This window comes from Saccopteryx leptura, chromosome 1 (genome assembly GCF_036850995.1).
Source record: "Saccopteryx leptura isolate mSacLep1 chromosome 1, mSacLep1_pri_phased_curated, whole genome shotgun sequence".
In the NCBI taxonomy this organism is placed as follows: domain Eukaryota; kingdom Metazoa; phylum Chordata; class Mammalia; order Chiroptera; family Emballonuridae; genus Saccopteryx; species Saccopteryx leptura.
This window is the reverse complement of record NC_089503.1, coordinates 297,322-322,087: the sequence shown is the minus strand read 5'-3', so window position 1 is coordinate 322,087 and position 24,766 is coordinate 297,322. Positions and strand designations below refer to the sequence as shown.

The following is a 24,766-nucleotide window of genomic DNA, read 5'->3' as shown; positions in this document are numbered from 1 at the left end:
CGGAAGACCCAGGTTCGAAACCCCTTGGTTGCTGACGTGAGCGCAGGCGTGTGGGGTCGCTAGCTTGAGAGTGGGATCATAGACATGACCCCATCATGACCCCAAGGTCGCTGGTTTGAGCAAGGGGTCACCTGGTCTGCTGGAGCCCCCTGGTCAAGGCACATATGAGAAAGCAATCAATGAACAACTAAGGTGTCGCAACGAAGACTTGATGCTTCTCATCTCTCCCCCTTTTTGTCTGTACCTGTCTGTCCCTATCTGACTCTCTCTCTGTCTCTTAAAAAAAAAAAAAGAAAGAAAGAAAAGAGTTAATTTCCTAAGTTTAAAATGTGAGGGCTTTCCAGTTAGCTTCAATGACTGATTTCTAGATTAACTGCAACGAAAAGAAGACACAAAGTTTATATATAATAACTTCAAACCTTTGAAGGTTGTTGAAACTCGCTTTATGGTGCAATGTGGTCTCTGTTAAATGTATCCCAAGCTTGCCTCTCTGATGCTATCTTGTGTGTATTTTGGGAATAACACCTCAGTGCAGTTCAGAAAAAATACTTGGGTGTAGTGCATTATATATCAATGTTGAATCCAATGTTGTATAGCAGTTAATTTTGTAACTTGTAAATAGAAGAAATTATTACTTTGTTACTGGTTTCAACAGTAATTGCAATGGGAGCAAGAGGCATATTTTATATCATTTCATTCCCTTGAAGTTAGTTGAAACTTACTGAATAGAAAATTCAGTATGGTCAGTTTTTAAATTGTTCTGAGAGTGCTTGTCTGCTGCCATCTGGTGTTGCAGGGACACAGTGAATGTCCAAGGTGCCTCCCATCACCCCCAGCTCTGGATGTCTGTGTCTCCATAATGGTAGGAACTAAAGTGCATGGGAGAAAGCTCATCACTCTCTCAGGTGGGACTCCTCTCCACCGAGACAAAATCCAACGCTCACATGACCCCCTCCCAGGTGGGGCCCCTCACCACAGTCAGAAGACCCAGCCATACCATGACTCCTGTGGTAGGACCCCTTCTTACATCACAGGGTCCAGAGCCAATGTGACCAAATCCAGACCCTCTACTCTCTCAGTTGTGACCCTTCCACAACGTCAATGATGCAGAGCAGATGTGACGGGATGCCCTATGCTCTCAGGGAAAGACCTTTCCTTGCACTCACGGGGATCAAAAAATGACGTGATGCCCTCCTTACTCTCTCAGGGAGGGACATCCCCTCACACTCACAGGTTCCAGAGCTGATGTGACAGGAACCCCCTTCTCTCTGGTGGGCCTGTTTCCTATGCTCACAGGGAACAGAACCAATGCGACAGGACTCCTGTGTCAGGTGAGACCCCTTCCACAATGACTGGACCCAGAGTTTACGGGCACGACCCCTTACCTTCACGAGGCAGAGCCTTCTTCCTGTGAGAGGACCCCCTGTTACTTCACTGTCTTGTATGAATATGAATTCACCTTGAGCATGTATTGTATGTTGGGTATCTCTTGTTCACCTGATTACCTTCATTTGTTTATTACCACAGGTGTTGGGACTTATAAGGTACAAGGAAAATGTATTTGTCTGTTTTTTATCCCCCACGCTATTGATGAGCTGGACATGTGAAGATAAAGGATGAGAAACTGACTTCAGGGAAGTGCTGCAGCTGAGACGTGGACCTCTGCCAGCTGGGGTTACTGTTACTTTTGTTCACTGTCAGCTATTTGGGTTAATTTTTGCAGGATTTGGTGGAATTCTGTAGTGCTCCCTCATTTAGCAGCATGAAGACACATCTGAGAAGCTAGCTGCTTGGACTCAGAGTCATGAGTTTTCTGTATTGAGTCCCGGCTGTGTTTACATTGTGAGGATCTGGTTCAGCTCCTGCATCTGTCGTGTGGAAACTTGAGTCTGTTGTCTGGCTCCATGTCTGGAGTTCGGCTGTGGGGTCTCAGTTACAGACGAGGATTCAGTCTCTGGGGTCTGAGGTTGAATCTGTATTGAGTTGTGTGGCATCTGGGGTGTGGGGTCCCTCTGTGTGTGTCTCCATGTCCTGGTTTTCAGTGTGGGGCCCACACACAGATCTAGTCATAAGATGTAATGTGGGGCATCTGGTGTCCAAGTTCTTGTGTCAGTCTCTGGTGTCTGGCGTTTGGGTTCCAGGGTCTGACTTGGGTCTGGAGAACAGTGTTTGGTTTTGGGTCTGTTGTTTAGGTGGAAGAATGGAGTGTCCATGTCTCAGGTCCCGATTCTGTCTGTGGCCACCGTCTGGTGTCTATCAAGTAATGGTTGTTGTGTTTACAAGGACAGGTAGCTGGCTAGTGTTGAAGAAAGAGAGGTAAGAAAATAGCACATTATATTTTATAAATCTAAGAAGGTCTGTTTTAGGAAGAAGCTTCAGCATTTCATTGAGCTTAAGCTTAATCAGCATGAAAGCTCAAGTATTTCTAGGCTTGATGGCCCATTTCAGGAATCCACTGTGTCCTCAGAAGTTCATTGTCCCCTGCGTTCCAGTCAGGCAGGAGTGAGTGAAGGAGGCCCAGGTCATCACGCACTGGAAGGTGTCCCAGTTCTTAGCCATGGACACAGATAAGCCACATTGGCATATTGAGAGCTAACTTACAAAATGAATAGGGTGGAGCCCTGGCCGGGTAGCTCAGTGGGTTAGAGTGTCCTCCCAATATATCAATGTTGTGGGTTTGATCCCTGGTCTCAGGACACGTGTCAGAAGCTACCACTGAATGCTTAAATAAGTGGAACAACACATCAATGTTTCTCTCTCTCTCGGCCTCTGTCTGTTTCCCCCCATACCCCTTCCTCTTGCTCTCTAAAATCAATAAATAGCCTAACCTGTGGTGGTGCAGTGAAGGAAGCATCAAGCTGGAAATGCTGAGGTTGCTGTTTAGAAACCCCAAGCTCAGCCCTGGCCGGTTGGCTCAGTGGTAGAGCGTCAGCCTGGTGTGCGGAAGTCCCAGGTTCGATTCCCGGCCAGGGCACACAGGAGAGGCGCCCATCTGCTTCTCCACCCCTCCCCCTCTCCTTCCTCTCTGTCTCTCTCTTCCCCTCCCACAGCCGAGGCTCCATTGGAGCAAAGTTGGCCCAGGCACTGAGGATGGCTCCATGGACTCTGCCTCAGGAGCTAGAATGGGTCTGGTAGCAACAGAGTAGCGCCCCGGATAGGCAGAGCATCGCCCCCTGGTGGGCATGCCGGGTGGATCCTGGTTGGGCGCATGCGGGAGTCTGTCTGACTGCCTCCCCATTTCCAGCTTCAGAAAAATACAAAAAAAAAAAAAAAAAAAAAAAAAAAAAAGAAGAAGAAGAAGAAAGAAACCCCAAGCTCTGCTGGCCAAGGCACACAGGAGAAGCAACTACCAGTCAATGCTTCCCGCTCCTCCCCACCTTTCTCTGTCTTCTCTTTCTAAAATTAATAAATAAAAACTTTAAAAATTAATTTATTTTTTAAAAATGTATAGGTTGGAGAGTCCCATCTTTACAGGGACCCCAGTACGGCCATATGAACTACTGCTGCAGCTTGAGGATCTCACATTAGATGCCAGGAAGGAGTTTAGGGAAAACAGCCCAGTGGCCTGTGGGTCTTTCCCCTCTGTGCCATAGCCGCTCTGCTTCTGGAGAAGGCCAAGAGCAAGTCATTATAGTGGTAGAGGTAATGGGCACTGAGTCTTTCTGTCCTTTTCCTCTGGATGCCTCCCCTTTTCAGGTGGCCCCTCAGTGTCCCTTCTCGGACTGTGGTCTCCAAGGAATGAAGAGGTTGTGAGAGAGCAAGGACTGGGAGGGTGTCCCTGGCTAAGCCCGGGCTTCCAGGTGCTCAGTCACATCAGTTTATTATTGGCCTGGATGTCAGCTGGGAACAGCAAGGACAGAGTGCAGGAGGACCGTCCTGAGCTCCAAGGTCTCTCATGCCATGTGGTGGTGGCTGCAGAGTGGAGGGGACTGATAGGAATGTCATATGAGGCATGGACCAAAAAAGGACAGAGTGAGAGAGAGTGCTGGTCACACGGTTGGCAGGAGTTAACATGCACCACTTTCCTGAATCCTCACAGCCACCCGAGAGGGAGCCGTTCTCCCCATTTGACAGATGAGGAGACTGTTTTCATTTCTTTGCTTGTAAGTGGTGGAGCCAGAAGTCAGCTCTAGAGTTTATTCTGAGCCTGTGGGAAGCTCCTGTCAGGTGAGGCCTCAGAGGAAGGACACGTGGGTAGAAGCAGACGAATGCTCTGGACTGAAGAACAGGTTGTAAAGACAGGAAAGGGGTAGAAGTGCAGAGGGTGCTCTTAAAGAGAATTGTTGTTGGTTGAGCACCTGGGAAGGTCCAGGCCACCTCCTCCTTCCCCACCTATCCTATCTCGTTTCCTGCCCAAGTTCCACCTCAAACACCCCCTTGGGTAAGAGCATGGCAAGCTGGACCATCAGGTTATGAGCAGGTTTTCTTAAAAACAGAAAAAAACTTTAAAAAAAAGTACAATATTCACCACAAGGCTGCAAGGAGTACTTGGATTACTCGATTTGTCCAGGATACTGAGTGCACACTCTTTTTTTTTTTTTAATTTTAATTTTTTATATTTTTTTTACAGAGACAGAAAGAGAGAGAGTCAGAGAGAGGGATAGACAGGGACAGACAGACAGAAACGAAGAGATGAGAAGCATCAATCATTAGTTTTTCGTTGCGCATTGCAATACCTGAGTTGTTCACTGATTGCTTTCTCATATGTGCCTTGACCGCGGGCCTTCAGCAGAACAAGTAGCCCCTTGTTGGAGCCAGCGACCTTGGGTTCAAGCTGGTGAGCTTTTGCTCAAACCAGATGAGCCCACGCTCAAGCTGGTGACCTCGGGGTCTCGAACCTGGGTCTTCCGCATCCCAGTTCGATGCTCTATCCACTGCGCCACTGCCTGGTCAGGTGAGTGCATACTCTTCTAACCCATCTTGGACCATTGGTTCTGGACTTTGAACTGTGTTAGAATCAGTCTTTAGTTCAAACACCTGTGAAATGGAGATAACAATCGTTTCTGTCTCATTCAGCAAATGGGAGCAATAGGTAAGGTGAGACATGTGAGGGTCTTAAAGTAGGAATTATTACCAGGTCTGGATGGTCATTTAATGCAGTGGGCAGTGCTGTTGCTTAATTTATTTTCTCTTTTTCTTTTTTCTTTTTAGTTGAATCCAGAGAGGGGAAGGGGGAGAGAGGGAGACAGAAGCATCAATCTGTTCCTGTATGTGCCCCAGCCTAGGACTGAACCAGCCACCTCTGCATCCCAGCACGATGCTGCAACCAACCCAGCCGTCCAGCCAGGGCCTTTGCTGTTCTGTTTTGCACATATTTGGATCAACATCACAGTGGACCCGTCCAGGAAAAAAACCCACAACTATGTTTTTGCTGCCACCTCGTGTGCATCTTGAGAATGACAGCTAGGTAAAAGTCACCAGAAAGTGTTTTCCTCTGCTGCTATCTGGGTGCATGTAACCAGAAAACTGTCAACCTAACAGTGTGTCCGTAAAGTCACGGTGCACTTTTGACCGGTCACAGGAAAGCAACAAAAGATGATAGAAATGTGAAATCTGCACCAAATAAAAGGAAAACCTTCCCAGTTTCTGTAGGATGATGTGGCAGCATGTGCGCATGCGCAGATGATGACGTAACACGTGTATACAGCGGAGCAGCCCACGGCCATTCCAGTCGAGATGTGGATGGTACAGAGGAAAGTTCAGTGTGTTTTGTGGCTCACTAAATTTGAATCCGTGACCAAAGTACAACGTGAATATCGGCGCATTTATAACGAAGCGCCACCACATAGGAATAACATTACTTGGTGGGATAAGCAGTTGAAGGAAACCGGCAGTTTGGTGGAGAAACCCCGTTCTGGTAGGCCATCAGTCAGTGACGAGTCTTTAGAGGCTATACGGGATAGCTACCTAAGGAGCCCTAAAAAATCTGTGCGTGAGCCCACATCGAACTGCACTGAATAGGTATGAAACTGGGAGAGTTTTCCTTTTATTTGGTGCAGATTTCACATTTCTATCGTCTTTTGTTGCTTTCCTGTGACCGGTCAAAAGTGCACCGTGACTTTACGGACACACTGTATATACTGTGGACACACTGTACTTCTGCATCACTGATGTATCTTTCCCCATCTTTCACTTTGAATCTCTTTTATTTATTTATTTATTTATTTATTTTTATTTTTTTGTATTTTTCTGAAGCTGGAAACGGGGAGAGACAGTCAGACAGACTCCCCCATGCGCCCGACCGGGATCCACCCGGCACGCCCACCAGGGGCGACGCTCTGACCACCAGGGGGCGATGCTCTGCCCCTCCGGGGCATCGCTCTGCCGTGACCAGAGCCACTCTAGCGCCTGGGGCAGAGGCCAAGGAGCCATCCCCAGCGCCCGGGCCATCTTTGCTCCAATGGAGCCTCAGCTGCAGGAGGGGAAGAGAGAGACAGAGAGGAAGGAGGGAGGGGGGTGGAGAAGCAAATGGGCGCTTCTCCTATATGCCCTGGCCGGGAATCGAACCCGGGTCCCCCGCACGCCAGGCCGACGCTCTACCGCTGAGCCAACCAGCCAGGGCCCACTTTGAATCTCTTTACATGCTTATATTTTAGGGACCCTGCAGGGTGTGGAGGGTGAGGGGCGGGGGTGGGGTGGGCGCAGGCGGTGTGGGGCGGGGACAGAGACCTCCTTGGGGGGGTCAGGTTCATGGAAAGGAGCTCCAGCCTTGCCTTGGACATGAGCTTCCTCCCCGGAAAGGGGATAAATCCCTGGAGAGGGTCTCCCTCCTAGGATTTGGTGACCTTCCGAGTGAGGGGGCCTCCCTCTGTAGAGTGTCTCTTCTTCCATGGAGGGGCGGCGTCGCCCTGGAGATGTTTAGTGAGGAGAAGGAGCCTCCCCACCCCAGGTCTCCCTTGTCAAGTTAAGCAACATCGAGTCCTGTAGAACTTTCATGATTTTGTTTTAGCCAAACTGTTGACAATTGCTGGTAATCAAAGTCTCAGCGGATTGAAAAAATGATTTGGAAAATGGCATTTTGCCCTGTATTTTGTACATCAGAATCAAAGCAGAAGACAAAGGGTTACCTGAAATTGATTGGTGATAGATTAGGGAGAAGAGAATGAGAAGCAGGGAAATCTGTGGGACTGGTTAAAAGTAAAAATGTATATACTGAAACTTCTTTTACATGGGCAGGAATAAAATAGCTAACAATGACCGTGATGATAATAATGATAATGGGGTGCTTGGCTTCTGCTCTGCTGATATGCTTGCTCTGAGGAGTGCAGGAAAAATTTACCCTTACATTTCAAAGACATGCTGTTGTTAGGTAGGATAGACAGGCATCAGTGCAGGAAAAGGGGAAGGGGAACAGAGCGGGTTTTATCTCATCCACTGAAGGAGGGGGTCAGCAATCACACGGTCTGCCAGGACAAAATCACCAGATGTTCAAATGACCTTGAAACACTGTACGTTGTTGAGAGTATTAGTGAAAGTGAACCTTGGAAGTTACAGTTAAAAAGTATATGGACTTGCCTGACCAGGTGGTGGCGCAGTGGATAGAGTGTCAGACTGGGATGTGGAGGACCCAGGTTCGAGACCCTGAGGTTGCCAGCTTATGCGCGGCTTCATCTGGTTTGAGCAAAGCTCACCAGCTTGGACCCAAGGTTGCTGGCTCAAGCAAGGGGTTGCTCGGTCTGCTGAAGGCCCACGGTCAAGGCACATATGAGAAAGCCATCAGTGAACAGCTAAGGTATAGCAACGAAAAACTGATGATTGATGCTTCTCATCTCTCTCCGTTTGTCTGTCTGTCCCTATCTATCCCTCTCTCTGACTCTCTCTCTGTCCCTGTAAAAAGAAAACAAGAAAAATAAAAAGTATATGGACTCTAAGACCCCAACAGGTAGCGGTGCTCAGACGAGCTGAGTTGCCCACCTGTGTCTTGTGCCAAGTGCACAGATTTGCTAAATAAACTGCTTGCTTTGCCTGAACACAGCACCCTGTCTCTCACCTGAATTCTCTCTCACCTGAGAAGCCCCCTTGGACCCGAGTTTTCTCTGTGCCATTATCAGGTACATTATTGTAGATGCAAAAGACAACAGGCAGGCTCACATAAAGTAAGCCTTTGACCTTTGTTAGAGAAAAATATCTCCCTAGGACATGACTACTCACTACGAACTGCTTCTAGTGAGAAAGTTTTAATTTTATACCATGCTGTGTGGCTATTTTAGGTCTCTGAGTTTATAAGGCCACCATGCAAGCCTCCCTAGAGCTTGTCAGATTCCACATGTGGCCCCTTTTTTTGTCCACATCCTCTTCAGAGAGAGGCTGGCTTTCTAGAGAAGTGCTCCCCTGTCCCAGTAGAGCCTGACCTTTACGCCCGCACAGTGGGACACTCCTGCTCAACAGCAGGGCTGGCAGCCTCTTTGAGACTACTCTAGAGGGGGCTACGAGGGTTCTACTTATTGGTACTGAGACCAGTTGCCAGCGGGAGGAAAGACGGGACCAACACACACGTTAGTTGCAAGGATCACGCATGCAGTTTATTACTCACAGATATTACAGTATTCCTGGGTAGAGGTTGATGGGCCCCATCAGTGTGCTCGTTTCAGCTGTCCCTGGTTAGAGCGGCCAGCGTGTAGACAGTCCACCTTCAACGTTGGATTCTGGGCGACTAACTGTAGTTGGGGACCCCTGGGCTTTAGCACCCTTTCTGAAATATACCTTCTAACAGGTGTTAATTTCTGGATTATCACATCAAGGCACTTTTGGGGATTTCCTCGCAGGGAGCTCTTTTTATCTATATATCATTTCACACACATTAACTGGGCCCTGAGCTAAGGGCATGGTCTAGCCCAGGGGTCTCAAACTCGTGGCCCGCGGACCGCATGCGGCCCGCCGAACAATTTTGTGCGGCCCGCAGACTAATCCACGAAGTTCAAAATATTTTGGATAAAATTAAGTAAGCCTAGGGGCCTACTTGTATTTTTCATTTCTCTAGCATCCTAGCTAGATATTAGCTTAGTTAACAGCAGTTGTGATGCGAACTACAGTTTCTGGTTGTTTTGTGACACTGAGTAAACTGCATGTACGATTGTGCTTGTTGTACTGATTTTTTTTTGTTTTCAACTGCAGTGAGAAAAGTGTTGCGTAACAGTTGCCTTTTGTAGACCTAGTGCGGCCCACCGAACGGCTGTGATCTTGCTCTGCGGCCCACATGCTGAGTTGAGTTTGAGACCCCTGGTCTAGCCTATCACATCCCTATATACTAGATTAGCTCCCACCCAGAGGGTGTAGCTTATTCACTTACCTTAGTAGCTTTTAATATTATGTCCTAACATTTTTATATATCTTCTATAGTTTCTATATTTCTATGTATTTAATTATTACAACATTATATTACTGTAACATTCTACCCCTTGATCCTGGTGAGCTACAAGCTTGCTGGCTTCTGGCGCCTGTCCAGTAATGCTTGTTGTGTTCATGTTGGCAGGAAGTTAAATATTGGTGGGGAAAGAGAGGGAAGAGAGTTGGACACTGTATTTTATGGAACTTGGAATGCCTGCTCCAGGGAGAAGCCTCAAGGTTCCATTTAGTATAATTTGATAGAAGGCTCCAGTATTCATAGGCTTGATGGCACATTAGAGGAAACCGTGGTGTCCTGAGAAGTCCATTGTCCCCTCAGTCCTCCAGCTCAGGTTTGGGAGGAGTTTCCCCAAGGCACTGCAGGTCAGGTGTTTTGGGGAAGCAAGAAGGAAATGATTACATTGTAGGAGAGGCACCATGGGAGTCAAAAGTGGGCGGGAAACTCTGGGAGGTGAGACCTGAGATGGTTTACAGCAGTGGTCCCCAAGCCCCGGGCCGCGGAGCGGTACCGGTCTGTGGGCCATTTGGTACTGGTCTGCAGAGAAAGAATAAATAACTTACATTTTTTTCGTTTTATTTATATTTAAGACCGAATGATGTTTTATTTTATTTTATTTATTTATTTATTTATTTTTTGTATTTTTCTGAAGTTGGAAATGGGGAGGCAGTCAGACAGACTCCCGCATGCGCCCGACCAGGATCCAGGATCCACCGGCACGCCCACCAGGGGGTGATGCTCTGCCCATCTGGGGCATTGCTCTCCTGCAACCAGAGCCATTCTAGTGCCTGAGACAGAGGCCATGTAGCCATTCTCAGCGCCCCGGTCAACTTAGTCCAATGGAGCCTTGGCTGCAGGAGAGGAAGAGAGAGACAGAGAGGAAGGAGAGGGGGAGGGGTGGAGAAGCAGATGGGCGCTTCTCCTGTGTGCCCTGGCCGGGAATTGAACCCAGGCCTCCTGCACACCAGGCTGATGCTCCGCCACTGAGCCAACCGGCCAGGGCCACAATGTTTTATTTTTAAAAAATGACCAGATTCCCTCTGTTACATCTGTCTAAGACTCACTCTTGACACTCGTCTCATAAGTTGGACAAGTATATTTAAAAATATCACAGTTTTTACGCTGGTCGCATAATTTTATTTTATGCATTTATCCATCCTACCCTAAAGGCCGGTCTGTGAAAATATTTTCTGACATTAAACTGGTCCGTGGCCCAAAAAAGGTTGGGGACCACTGGTTTACAGCGAGGAAAGTTCGTGGTCTCAGCCCAGAGCTGCAGACATGGTGCTAACAGGGATCTGGGCTTTCTGTTCATTCGTTTGCTGTGTCTTCTGCCTTCCTCCTGAGTGAAAAGCGTGAGGCCCATTGCAGATTTATTATTCAATTTTTCTTAGGATTTTATTTTTTTCCATTGATTTGAGAGAGAGAGAGAGAGAGAGAGAAGCATGTACTGATTGCTCTACTTAGTTGTTCCATTTAGTTAGGTGCTCATTGGTTGTTCCTTTTAGGTGCCAACAATGGGGCTCACACCTGTCACCTTGGTGTTTGGTACAATGCCTTATACACTGAGCTACATGGCCAGTGCCCCATAGGCTTTTTTTTAATGTAGTATTTTAATCATCTATCATTTGAAGATATTTTATATTTCCAATTGTGATGTGTTTGGGGGGGTTATTTAGAAAATGTCATTTTTGCTTTAAAGCATAAGGAGCTCACGTGTCTCTTTTATTAATATTTTTAGCCTGATCAGGCAGTGGCGCAGTCGATAGAGCACCGTACTGAAATGCAGAGGACCCAGGTTCTAAACCCTGAGGTCCCCAGCTTGAGTGCAGGCTCATCAGGCTTGAGCAAGGGGTCACTCGCTCTGATGTAGCCCCAGTCAAGGCACATATGAGAAAGAAATCAATGAACAACTAAGGTGCCACAATGAAGTTGTTCTTTTTTTTTTTTTTACAGAGACAGAGAGAGGGACAGATAGAGACAGACAAGAACGAAGAGATGAGAAGCATCAATCATCAGTTTTTCGTTGTGGCACTTTAGTTGTTCATTGATTGCTTTCTCATATGTGCCTTGACTGGGGGACTACAGCAGACCAAGTGACCCCATGCTCAAGCCAGTGACCTTGGGCTCAAGCTGGTGAGCTTTGCTTAAACCAGATGAGCCCGCGCTCAAGCTGGTGACCTTGGGGTCTCAAACTTGGGGCCTCCACATCCGAGTTTGACGTTCTATCCACTGCACCACCGCCTGGTCAGGCCACAATGAAGAATGGATGCTTATTATCTCTCCTTTGTGCCTGTCTGTCCCTCTCTGATCCTCTGTCAAACTATAATTTAGGTTAATGGCCCTGAGAACCAAACACACATTTTATATTCTTTCAAACCTGGAAGCTTGTTGGATGTTGCTTTCTGTTGCTTTGTGGTCCCTCTTCAATATGTTTGAAGTGTGCTACTCTGTTGTCACTCTGTGCCCATGGCAGTTTCAGAAGAGAACTTAAGTACAATCACCTTAGTGTTAACATGAAGACTCCAAGGAACAGCTTGTTGACTCCTTACCTTATTTCTTGTGTTTAATAGGTTTTGAAGTTTCCCAATGAAAAGTAATCTGTCAGGTGTGTCACATGTTCTCCAATTAGCTGCATGTTTTTTTCTTTTTTTGAAGTGAGAAGCAGGGGGGAGGCAGAAAGACAGACTCCTGCATGTGCCCAACAGGGGGCAATGCTCTGCCCATCTGGGGACCAGAGCCATTCTAGCGCCTGAGGCAGAGGCCATGGAGCCATCCTCAGTGCCCAGGCCAACTTTGCTCCAATGGAGCCTTAGCTGCAGGAGGGGAAGAGAGAGACAGAGAGGAAGGAGAGGGGGAGGGGTGGAGAAGCAGATGGGCACTTCTCCTGTGTGTCCTGACCGAGAATTGAACCCAGGACTTCCACACGCCCGGCCGATGCTCTACTGCTGAGCCAACTGGCCAGGGCCTGTCCATGTCACCTTTAAGAATCCAAGATTCTGGCCTGACCTGTGGTGGCACAGTGAATAGAGTATCGATTTGGAACGCTGAGGTTGCCAGTTTAAAACTCTAGGGTTGCCGGGTAAAGGCACACATGAGAGGCAACTACTCTGAGGTGATGCTTTCTACTTCTTCTCCCTTTCTCTCTGTCTCATCTCTCTTTTCCCTATAATCAATCTATAATTCCCCCCCCCCCCAAATCTAAGATTCTGTCATTCAGGTTTTTGAAATGTCCTATATATGCAATATAACCTCATTGTCTTGTATTCTTGGGAATAGGAATTTTTCTTCAGGAGCTATGAGATTTCCTTTATGGAGTCCTGGCTCTGTTTGCAATGTGAGTATCAGGTTCAGCTCCTGCATCTGTCATGCAGCAAGTGGGGTCTGTCGTTTGGCTCCATGTCTGAAGTTCGGTTATGGGGTCTTGGTTACAGATCAGGAGTCTGTCTACAGGGTCTGTGGTCGAATCTGTATTCAGTTGTGCATCTGGGGTCTGAGGTCCCTTTGCATGTAGCCTCGTATCTGAATTCCAGTGTGGGGCCCATGAGCAGCTCCAGTTCTAGGGCCTGATATATGGACTCTGGTGTCCAAGGTGCCGTCAGTTTCTGTCATTGGTGCTTCCTAGTCTCGGTTGGCTCTGGAGACCAGTGTTTGGAGTTCAGTGCCAAGTCCTCTTTGTGGTTTGGGAGTCGGTCCAGTGCTCAGCTTCAGTCATCTAGAGTCCTTCAGGTCCTGATTCTGTCTAAGGTCTCTGTTCAGTAATGGTTGTTATGTTCACATTGGCAGGAAAGTAGATACTGATGGAGAAAGAGAGCAAAGCGAGTTGGAGATTCTATTCTATAAAACAGAATATGTGTGCCCTGGCCACTTGGCTCAGTGGTAGAGCATCAGCTCTACATGTGGAAGTCCCAGGTTTGATTCCTGGCCAAGGCACACAAAAAAAGTACCCATCTGCTTCTCCAGCCTCCCCCCCCTTTTTTTCTCTCTATCTCTCTCTTCCCCTGCAACAGAAGAGGCTCCATTGGAGCAAAATTGGCCTGGTTGCTGAGGATGGCTCCAGTTGCAATGGAGCAATGCCCTAGATGAGCAGAGCATCACCCCCTAGTGGCCCTGTCAGGTGGATCCTGGTCGGTTGGTGTCACGTGGGAGTCTGTCTCTCTGCCTCCCTGCTTCTCACTTCAGAAACATACAAACAAAAAATGGAATTTGTTTCAGAAAGAAGCTTCGGGTTTCCATTTAGTGTAATCTGATACAAGGCTCCAGCATTCATAGGCTTGATGGCACATTAGAGGAATTCCTTGGGTCCTGAGAAGTCCATTGTCCCCTCAGCTCTCTGGCTCAGTTTTGGGAGGAGTTTCCCCAAGGCACTGCCAGCCAGCTGAGAGGGGAAACAAGAGGGAAAAGGTTCCATTGTAGGAGAGGCACCGTCGAAGTAAAAATGGGTGGGAAACACTGAGGTTCAGAATCCAGAGTGTTTATGGTCAAGAAAGGTTGTCCTTCTCAGCTGAAGAATAGAAACATGGTCCTAACAGAGATCTGGGCCTTGTGTTTGTCATTTTGTTCTGCCTTCCTGCTGAGAGAAACACAGTGGCCACGTTGTGGATTCATCACTCCACTTTTCATTCATTTTCCAAATTTATCCATTCATTTGAGACACACACACAGAGAAGCATTCACTCATTGCTCCACTTAGTTGTTCCATTTAGTTATGTGCTCATTGGTTGCTTCTCTTTGGTGCTGACAATGGGACTCACACCTGTCACCTTGGCATTTGGGAAAATGGCATCTTCACTGAGCTACATGGCCAGTGCCCCATAGGGTTTTTTTAATGTAGTATTTTAATTATCATTCAATTGAAGTTATTTTATATTTCCAATTGTGATGCATTTGGGGGGTTATTTAGAAAATGTCGTTTATACTTTAAACCATAAGGAGCTCGTAGGTCCCTCTTATTAATATTTTTTAGGTTCATGGTCGCTTTCTGTTGCTTTGTGGTCTCTTTAAATATGTGTAAAGTGTGCATATGCCAGTTTCAGAAGAGAACTTAAGTACAAGTACCTTAGTGTTAGACATGAAGACTGCAAGGAGCAGCTTGTTGACCCTCCTTGTGTCCAATAGTTTTTGGGGTTTCCCAACAAAAAGTAATCTGTCAGATGTGTCACATGTTCTCAAATTAGCTGCATATTATCCATGTCACCTTAGTGAACTAAGATTCTGGCCTGACCTGTGGTGGTGCAGTGGATAGAGCATTGATTTGGAATGCTGAGGTTGCCGGTTTGAAACTCGAAGCTTGCTGGGTCAAGGCACAGGTTAGAGGCAACTCCTCTGAGGTGATGCTTCCTGCTCCTTCCCCCTTTCTATCTCTTCTGTCTTTTCTCTAAAATCAATCAATAATTTGTTTTCAAAATATCTTAGATTCTGTTATTCAGTTTTTTGAAGTACTCTATACACCCAGTATAAGCTCATTGTCTTGTATTCTTGGGAATATCAGTTCCCCTTGAGCCTTTATTATACATTGAATATCCCTTGTTCATCTTATTATTTCACTTGATTATTAGCCCAGCTGCTAGAACTTTCAAAGTATAAGGACATTTTTAAATTTTATTCCCCACAGTGTTGAAGAACCAGGCATGTGACATGAATGGCTGGGGCACTAAGTCCTGGAGAGTCCTGCAGCTGAGATCATGGACATGAATCAAGTAAGGGTAAGCTTTATTTCTGTTCCCTCTGTCAGTTACTTTGTTTATTTTTGTAGGGTTTGGTAGAATGTGGTAGGGCTGCTAATGATGTTTCTCTCTTCTACATTTTACATTGGTAGTGAAATATATTGTAAAGCTCGCTGCTTGGACTTAGGGAGTCATGAGATGTCCTTTATGGAGTCCTGGCTCTGTTTGCATTGTGAGTATCAGGTTCAGCTCCTGCATCTGTCATGCAGCAAGTGGGGTCAGGCGTTTGGCTCCATGTCTGCAGTTCGGTTATGGGGTCTTGGGTACAGATCAGTAGTCTGTCTCCAGGGTTTGTCATTGAATGTGTATTCTGCTGTGCACCCGGGGTCAGGGGTCCCTTTGCATGTAGCCTCATGTCCCAGTTTCCAGTGTGGGGCCCATGAGCAGCTCCAGTTCTAGGGCATGATGCATGGACTCTGGTGTCCAAGGTGCTGTGTCAGTCTCTGGCATGGGTGTGTCCTAGTCTCGGTTGGGTCTGTAGACCAATGTTTGGTGTTCGGTGCCGAGTCTCCTTTTTGGTTTGGGGGTTGGTCCAGTGTTCAGTTTAAGTCATCTAGGGTCCACAGAGCCCTGATTCTGTCTAAGGACTCTGGTGTCTGTTCAGTATTGATTGTTGTGTTCATGTAGGCAGGAAGGTAGATATGAATGGGGAAGAGAGCCAAGCAAGTGGGAGATTCTCTTCTATAAAACTCAGAATATCTGCTCCAGGGCGAAGTGTCAAGGTTCCATTTAGTCAAATCTGATAGAAGGATCCAATATTCGTAGGCTTGATGGCACATTAGAGAAATCCGTTGTGTTCTGAGAAGTCCATCGTCCCCTCAGCCCTCTGGCTCAGGTTTGGGAGGAGTTTCTTTAAGGCACTGCTGGCCAGGTGAGAGGGAAATGGTTCCAGTGTCGGAGAGGCACCATGGGAGGCAGAAATGGGTGGGAAACACTGTGAGGTGCAGAGTTAGATGGTTGATAATTAAAAATGGTAGTCTTTCCTAGGTGAAAAATAGGAACATGGTCGAAGAGATATTTGGGATTTTTACTTTGTTTTTCTTTACTTTTTCCCCTGCCTTTCTGTTGAGAGAAATGCACTAGGCATGTTGCAGGTCTATCACAGCTTTTTCCATTAGATTTTTCCATTTTTTACATTGATTTGAGAGAGTGAGGAGCATGAAATCATTTCTTGGTCACTTCTCTTAGGTGCTGAGACCTGTGACAAAATCCACAACCTTGGGACACAAAAAGGACATTCCTTGCACTGAGCCATCTGGTCAGGGCACCATAGGTTTTTAAAATTATCTTTCAGTTGATAAAATTATTTTAGAATTCCAATTACATTGTATGTTACAGGTTATTTAAAATTGTATTTTGTAAGTGTAAGTATAAGGACTTCCTGGTTTATCTGTTACTAATGATTTCAAGGTCAACTGTCACGAGAGGAGGAAATGGGTTATATAATTTCAAATCTTTGAAGTTTGTTGTCACTTGCTTTATAGAGCAACTAGAAAGTCCGGAGGTCATACAAAATGACCGCTGTGCTAGAATTATAAATTGTAATTAAAATGATTTGTGCAAAGGTGTCTGCTAATTCAAACTGAATTACCCAGGGCAGGCGGCGAGGATGCCCCTTTGCTTAGTGCCCCACGGGGTTTCCCCCTTCTACAGCAAACGAACTATTAATGGATCAAATGCTATCCATGTACTGTTTGCTATTTGGATGCTGATTAGTCAATAATTTATTAAAGAGTGGTGGATAATTCTCAATTAGTGGAACTACAATGTTTCCGTACTTGCAACATTGAGAAAATCCTTTCTTGACCGAAGTCCCACGGTCAAATCGATTAGTTTCTAACTTGAAGTTTAAGGACTGACAGTGTTCACATTTAATATTCGTCACCAGAGGAATGCTCAAAAATTAAAGTTTCTCCGTTTGAAACTGTTTTAATCCTTTTTGCGTTTCGGTCAGCATTACTCTGTCGTTTTTTTGCATTTCTCAAATGCAAAAAAATGAGTCCCTTTGTTCAAGGGACTCATTTTGTCGAGACAGGCTTTTTTGTCTTGCATCTGAGGCAAGCCCTTTGTTCAAGGGACTCATTTTGTTGAGACAGCCTTTTTTGTCTTGCATCTGAGGCAAGCCTTGTTTCTCTATGCTCATCAGTCTCATTTTGCCGAGAAAGACGCATTTGCTCTGCGACTGAAGCAAGCCTTGTCTTTCTCTGCTCAGTGGTTTCTTTTTGTTGAGAAAGCCGTTTTTGTGCAGCTTTAGCTCCTTTTCTCTCCTCTTCAGTGCTGTATTTTCTAGGAGGCATTCTTAAAAGAAATTACGTTAAGACGTAGTTTTTATGTAAAACAGATGATTGCCAATGCAAACAAATGTTCACCTTCCCCCTGACCCGCTCAATTTGCGTTCAGCCGTGGCAACTTCACCCCATTGGCTAGTACAATTACGCAAGCAACCAATAAGCTATTGGCGACAAACAGACACTTAAGCCGCATATAATAAAGATGTGGTCCCTTTTAAATGTGTCCGCCATCTGTGCATCTTGAGAACAACACCTTGGTGGCGGTCATGAGGAACAGGGGTGGTGCAGTGCATTATCTGTCAGTGGTTGTATTGCAGGAATCAAAGGAGGACAAAAATGCCCAGACAACTTGATGAAGGAAGTAGAATTTATTTAGCTGGTGGAGCAGCGTGAACCCCAAAGTTAGATTTCTTACATCTTATATACCTTTTATAGAATACAGGTTTTCATGCAAGGAGCTCATGATCCCTTTGACTAGACGTATAAGTCACTCCCATGACTCCAGGATGGGAGGGTGAATTTAGGTGGAATCAGAGGATAAGTGTTGGCATTTTTAATTAAGGTATATAAACATTGTTTCTTAAAAGCTTTTGAGAAAAGGGGTTTTCAGATACGTTCTATCTTCTTTGCTCTGTGTAGCAAGTGGCCCCAGGCACCTTTTCAGAAAACTATAGGACAGTGATGGGCAGTCTTTTGAGGTTGGTGTGTCAAAATTCTCCAAAAAACCGATCATAACTCAGGTGGTGTGTCACTTTGAGGAAAAGGGCCTAACCAGAAGTCCCAGAACTAGAGGCTCTGTGCCAGAGTTCTGTTGTTTTGGTTACAGACCTCCAGCAGAGAGAGTCTACACCAGTGATTTTCAACCTTTTCTGAGCCGCGGCACATTTTTTACATTTACAAAATCCTGGGGCACACCACCTACCAAAATGACACTCTAACACAGTACATATTATACATACAGTTAATAATATAGTTTCTAAATGTATTTATACTCACTTAGTGTGAAACCTGGGCCTGTTTCGATGAACACAAAAGGGATATCCTGGCAGGAATGGTAGAAAGACACACACGAAGCTCTTCCTCAACAGTTCTCAGTCTCTCCCTGTTTTTAGTTTTTATCGCAGTCAAGCTTGAGAAGCTCAGCTCACATAGATATGTGGTTGAAAACGGAAGCAATGTCAAAATAGCTTTGTTGGCCAGAATGGGGAACTCCTTGGCAACAGATAACCAAAAACTGTCCAAAGGAAGATCAGCAAACTTTAGCTTTAAAGTTAGATAACATTGTGATGCATTGTATATCACCCTCGGCGGGGGCCTCTTTTAAAAAGAAAAAGGTCAAATATCTATATACACCATCAGGATAGACATAACTAGCTGAGGCTGAAGCTTTGTCTAGTGGTGGCAACATTTACCTCCAATCCTGACCAGGATTAGAAATCAGGACCATGGAGAGGAGTAGCAGCTTCAACTACTCGCCCTGGCCACACAATGACAAGTGTACGGCAGCCCAAGCGGGGACCTTCCTGGGTGTGGATGAGAGGCGGCCTACTATTGGTTCATCGCTATTGGTTGGGATGAATCCTAGAAGGTGATTGGTCAGTGAGCGGTCCCTGTGCCTCCACTCTTCCTGTTGCTGATAGCTGGAGGGATTGTGAGGGGAATGTTTATGTTCGGATGCAGGCGGCTGGTGGTGGGCTGGATAAATAGCCTCCATGGGCTGTATCCGGCATGCGGGCCGTAGTTTGGGGACTCATGTTTAATTTCCCCACAGCACACCTGACCATGTCTCACGGCACACTGGTTGAAAAATACTGGTCTACACTACAGCAAATGCTTTATTCTCGGCTACTGCACCTGGCCGTTCAGGAGCTGAGGATAAAACATCCTTCTTGGTATGCGACCCCAAGCTTCTCTGGTTTACGGCAGCGGTCATTGAAAATGGCTACATGTGTCAGTGCTGACAAGCATGTCATAGGTTCGCCATCACGGCTATAGGAAGTGGTTAATCTAGAACTGTCTGACTCAGTTACCCCTGCAGGCTCCCTTCCATTGCATTCTTCTTGTTTCTTCCTCCTCAGGGAAGAGGGGACCTGTCCCTCCTTCCTCAATTGATCCACTTACCTGCTTATGTTAAGTTTTCTATCTCTACTGATTTTTCTTGTGATAATCTATTGGTTCTGAAAAAGGTATTTTCTATCCCTAAATGAGAGTTGGATGAAACTTATAGTTATGCCCTCGCTGGGAAGCTTACTTAGAAGTGTCATTCTGATACACCAAATTTGTAGGCTTAATCCTTAGTCGGGAGACATCTAAGAAATAATGAATGCATGAGAACATTGGTACTGTCATATTTGGAGTTTAGCAGTTCTAACAGGTGTGCCATACTATACTAGTCTGAATTTGCCATTTCCTAACAATATATCAGGCAGAGCTTATTTTTACAAGGTTAGGTACTTGGTCTCGTTGAAATAAGAAACATAAAAACTGGAAGTTTTTAAGGAGACTATCTAAACCAAAATGACTCCAAACATTTGGAATGAAGATCGCCAATCCTGCAGACTGATAGTGTAGCAATTTCTATTTTACTTATTTATTATCAAAATTTATTTTGGATAGTGGAGATAGAAAGATGAGAGAAAGAGGAGGAACAGGAAGCATCAACTTCCATCCACGCCTTAATCAGGCAAGTCCACTCTTTTTGTTTATTTATTTTATTCATGTTAGAGCAGGGGTCTCAAACTTGTGGCCCGCGGGCCGCATGCCGCCCGCCAAACAATTTTGTGTGGCCCGTGGATTAGTCTGCGGGCCGCACAAAATTGTTCAGCGGGCCGCATGCGGCCCGCGGGCCACGAGTTTGAGACCCCTGTGTTAAGAGTGTGGAGAGAGAGAAGCAATTCTTTTTTTTGTGAGACAGAGGGACAGATAGTGACAGACAGGAAGGGAGATGAGAAGCATCAATTCTTTGTTGGGGCACCTTAGTTGTTCATTGATTGCTCTTTCATGTGTGCCTTGACCAGGAGGCTGCAGCACGAGTGACCCCTTGCTCAAGCCAGCGACCTTGGGCTGCAAGCCAGTGACCATGGGGTCATGTCTATGATGCCACACTCAAGCCTACAACCCTGCACTCAAGCTGGTGAGCCTGTGCTCAAACCAGCGACCTTGGGGTTTTGAACCTGGGTCCTCTCCATCCCATTCCAATGCTCTATGCACTGCACCACTGCCTGGTCAGGCACCATTCCCATTTTATAAATTAAAAAACAGGCACAGAGAAGTTGAGAATCTAGCCTTAGATTGCACAGCTGGTGAGAGCAGAGCTGAGATTCAAACCCACTATGGAATGATCTGGAATCCATGTGGTGTACAGCATGAGATTCTCACCCTGAAGGGACAGTGAGGAGAGAGTGGGGGAGACCAGGTGCCCAGACAGAGCCAGGCACACAGACATGCACATATTTCTCCCTGGTTTTCACCATTGAGACTACCGAGGTCAGAGAAAACCAGGATAAGAACCAAGAGAAGCCAAGGGAAGAGGGTGATGAACCTACTAGGAGAGAAGCCTCCACTTCCTGGGAGTCAAGGAAATTCCTTTCCCTAGTGAGACTGTCTCAAATCCCTCTCCCTGGGCAGTAAGCTAAGTAGATTGACTCCAGACTTCCACATTTCCAGGGTTGAGTTTCTGTGTCTGACAGTGTGAGTTCTCTGTGGCCCGCTGGGAACTCTCAGGTTTCATTGACAGGGCGGATTGAGGTATGTGGGCTTCATAGTTTTATGGAGATAAGATTTATTAGAACAGGAGGTCAATAGACCATGGACAAGATTGGTGTCAACATTCCCATACCACTTAAAAAACTGTTTGTCTAGCTCATTTCTTGTCATGAAAGTGAAGAATTTCTTTAACTAGTTACTTCTGTACTACAGTCTTGGGAGGGAAGGGGTCAGTAGACTTCTTCTAAAGTCCCCTCAGAGCTGGGGTAAGACCTGTGTAATACCTATGGCTGTGGAGGTGCAATTTAATGCTAATGACTCACCCTCTTTGCAAACATAAGGCTTCTCCCTTGAGTGTGTCCTCTACTATATGAGATCTGACTTCTGCATAAAGCCTTGTTCACACTCCCTGCAAACATAGGGCTTCTTCCCTGAGTGTGTTCTCTGGTGTCTGAGGAGATGTGACTTCCGTGTAAAGCCTCGCTCGCACTCCCTGCAAACATAGGGCTTCTCCCCTGAGTGTGTCCTCTGGTGTCTGAGGAGAGTTGACTTCAGTGAAAAGCCTCGCTCACACTCCCTGCAAACATAGGGCTTCTCCCCTGAGTGTATCCTCTGGTGTTTGAGGAGATCTGACTTCCAGTTAAATCCTCGCTCACACTCCCTGCAAACATAGGGCTTCTCCCCTGAGTGTGTTCTCTGGTGTATGAGGAGATGTGACTTTCGTGTAAAGTTTCGCTCACACTCTCTGCAAACATAGGGCTTCTCCCCTGAGTGTGTCCTCTGGTGTCTGAGGAGATGTGACTTCTGTGTAAAGCCTTGCTCGCACTCCCTGCAAACATAGGGCTTCTCCCCTGAGTGTATCCTCTGGTGTATGAGAAGATCTGACTTCCAGTTAAATCCTCGCTCACACTCCCTGCAAACATACGGCTTCTCCCCTGAGTGTGTTCTCTGGTGTCTCAGGAGATGTGACTTCTGTGTAAAACCTCGCTCACACTCCCTGCAAACATAGGGCTTCTTCCCTGAGTGTGTCCTCTGGTGACTGAGGAGTTCTGACTTCCAGTTAAATCCTCGCTCACACTCCCTGCAAACATAGGGCTTCTCCCCTGAGTGTGTACTCTGGTGTTTCAGGAGATGTGACTTCTGTGTAAAACCTCGCTCACACTCCCTGCAAACATAGGGCTTCTCCCCTGAGTGTGTCCTCTGGTGTCTGAGGAGATGTGACTTTCGTGTAAAGCTTCGCTCACACTCCCTGCAAACATAGGGCTTCTCCCCTGAGTGTGTACTCTGGTGTCTCAGGAGATGTGACTTCTGTGTAAAACCTCGCTCACACTCCCTGCAAACATAGGGCTTCTTCCCTGAGTGTGTCCTCTGGTGACTGAGGAGTTCTGACTTCCAGTTAAATCCTCGCTCACACTCCCTGCAAACATAGGGCTTCTCCCCTGAGTGTGTCCTCTGGTGTTTCAGGAGATGTGACTTCTGTGTAAAACCTCGCTCACACTCCCTGCAAACATAGGGCTTCTCCCCTGAGTGTGTCCTCTGGTGTCTGAGGAGATGTGACTTCTGTGTAAAGCCTCGCTCACACTCCCTGCAAACATAGGGCTTCTCCCCTGAGTGTGTCCTCTGGTGTCTGAGGAGAGTTGACTTCTGTGTAAAGCCTCGCTCACACTCCCTACAAACATAAGGGTTCTCTACTGAGTGTGTCCTCTGGTGTCTGAGGAGATATGACTTCCGTGTAAACCTTCGCTCACACTCCCTGCAAACATAGGGCTTCTCTCCTGAGTGTGTCCTCTGGTGTATGAGGAGTTCTGACTTCCAGTTAAATCCTTGCTCACACTCCCTGCAAACATAGGGCTTCTCCCCTGAGTGTGAACTCTGGTGTCTGAGGAGATGTGACTTCTGTGAAAAGCCTTGCTCACATTCCCTGCAAACATAGGGCTTCTCCCCTGAGTGTGTCCTCTGGTGTCTGAGGAGAGATGACTTCTGTGTAAAGCCTCGCATACACTCCCTGCAAACATAGGGCTTCTCCCCTGAGTGTGTCCTCTGGTGTCTGAGGAGATCTGACTTCTCTGTAAAGCCTCGCTTACACTCTCTGCAAACATAGGTCTTCTCCCCTGAATGTGTCTTCTGGTGTCTGAGGAGATGTGACTTCTGTGTAAAGCCTCGCTCACACTCCCTGCAAACATAGGGCTTCTTCACTGAGTGTGCCCTCTGGTATCTGAGATTTGACCCATTATCAAAGCCTTGCTCACACTCTCCATACTTGATAGCTACAATTGTTGACATTCCTACTCCCATAGATAGTTTGCCTGTGTCCACTGAATTCACTTCCTGGCCACTACTGGGCATTTCCTGCATTATTCTCTCTTGCTCAGTAGAGCTCCCTATGTGTCCTTTGGGAGGTTTTAAAAAGGTCCTTGAAATCTTTCTCTGCCTGATTCTTTTAAGCAAAAGTTTGCACTTTTTTTTGACCTCTTGACCTTCAGCTTTGTCATCCCAGCTGTGTGTATCAGTATGTTGCTGCTGCTGATTTGGATCCTCTGGGCAGGAATCCTCTGACTGGAGCTGTTTTCTTGTAGATGTTCCTGGGAGAATCTGAGGGGGGTTATTGTGTCCTATGTTTTCGCTGAGGAACTTCTGACTGGAGAAGGCCAGAGAGTAGGAGGAACATGGGTGTATCTCTGGCTTTGGTTCTGCTGAAAGAGAAAACTTTGGTCAGGAAAGAGGTTGATAAGGCTGCCTGGACCATATGGTTTGTCTGCTGTTAAGACATCTCCCACGAGTCATTCTTATGGGGTTGACAGTGTAATCTCTGTCTCCCACAAAGTGTTTCTTTATAGTCTGTTTTTGCTTTTCATTTTTATGTACTATATCTTATTTATAAATCCAGCAAGCCCATATCAAGGGTCCTTTCTACACATTTACAGATGAGGGACTGTCAAGTAGCATCAGGGGCTGTTTCACCCCTTGTATGGGTGGAGCAATGCTGACCTTTTCTATATACATGTAGCTTTTAACACAGTTAATTAGAAAGATCACGGGCCCCAACTAGGAATTACTTCCCTCATAGTTTCTCACAGATGTTAAACTAAAATTATGTTCTTCCTCAAGTCTCACACCACATATTCATATTTGATTTCATTCAGTGTCAGCCCATTTCATATACAATGGGAAGTCCTGTTTCAAAATATTTCTCCAACCATACTTCTTAAAAATTGATTTTAGAGAGATAAAGAGAGGAGGAGGAAGAAGAAGAGGAAGAATAGGAAGAGGAGGAAAAAGAAGAAGAAGAAGAAGAAGAAGAAGAAGAAGAAGAAGAAGAAGAAGAAGAAAGAAGGAGAAAGAAGGAAGAAGGAAGAAGGAGAAGAAGCAGAAAAAAGGTATTTATTCATTGTTCTACCTAGGCATGCAGTCATTGGTCATTTCTCGTATATGCCCTGCCTGGGCTCAACCTTGGTATTACAGGATGATGCTCTATCCCAGTGGTAGTCAACCTGGTCCCTACCGCCTACTAGTGGGTGTTCTAGCTTTCATGGTGGGCAGTAGAGGAGCAACTAAAGTATAAATAAAAAGATAGATTTAACTATAGAAAGTTTTTTTATAAAGATTTATCCTGCCAAACTTAGCAAAAATCCAACATAACATACTTGTTAAGTAATTATTATATGTTTTAACTTGCTGTAACTCTGCATTATAAATTTTAT

General features: G+C 46.1%; 1 protein-coding gene across 7 annotated transcripts in view; it reads right to left on the bottom strand.

Annotated features, from left to right (window-relative positions):
- Positions 1–21,124: 21,124 nt before the first annotated feature.
- Positions 21,125–24,766, bottom strand: part of LOC136391045 (histone-lysine N-methyltransferase PRDM9-like) — a 117,900-nt gene continuing 114,258 nt past the window's right edge. For 5 of the 7 annotated variants that reach the window (XM_066362460.1, XM_066362545.1, XM_066362712.1 and 2 more), the window contains one exon: positions 21,125–23,758. In XM_066362460.1, the coding sequence (XP_066218557.1) occupies positions 21,432–23,758 (2,327 nt within the window). In that variant the 3' untranslated portion in view covers positions 21,125–21,431. The remainder of the gene's footprint in view (positions 23,759–24,766) is intronic. The other 2 variants (XM_066362635.1, XM_066363001.1) reach the window with 1 other exon arrangement.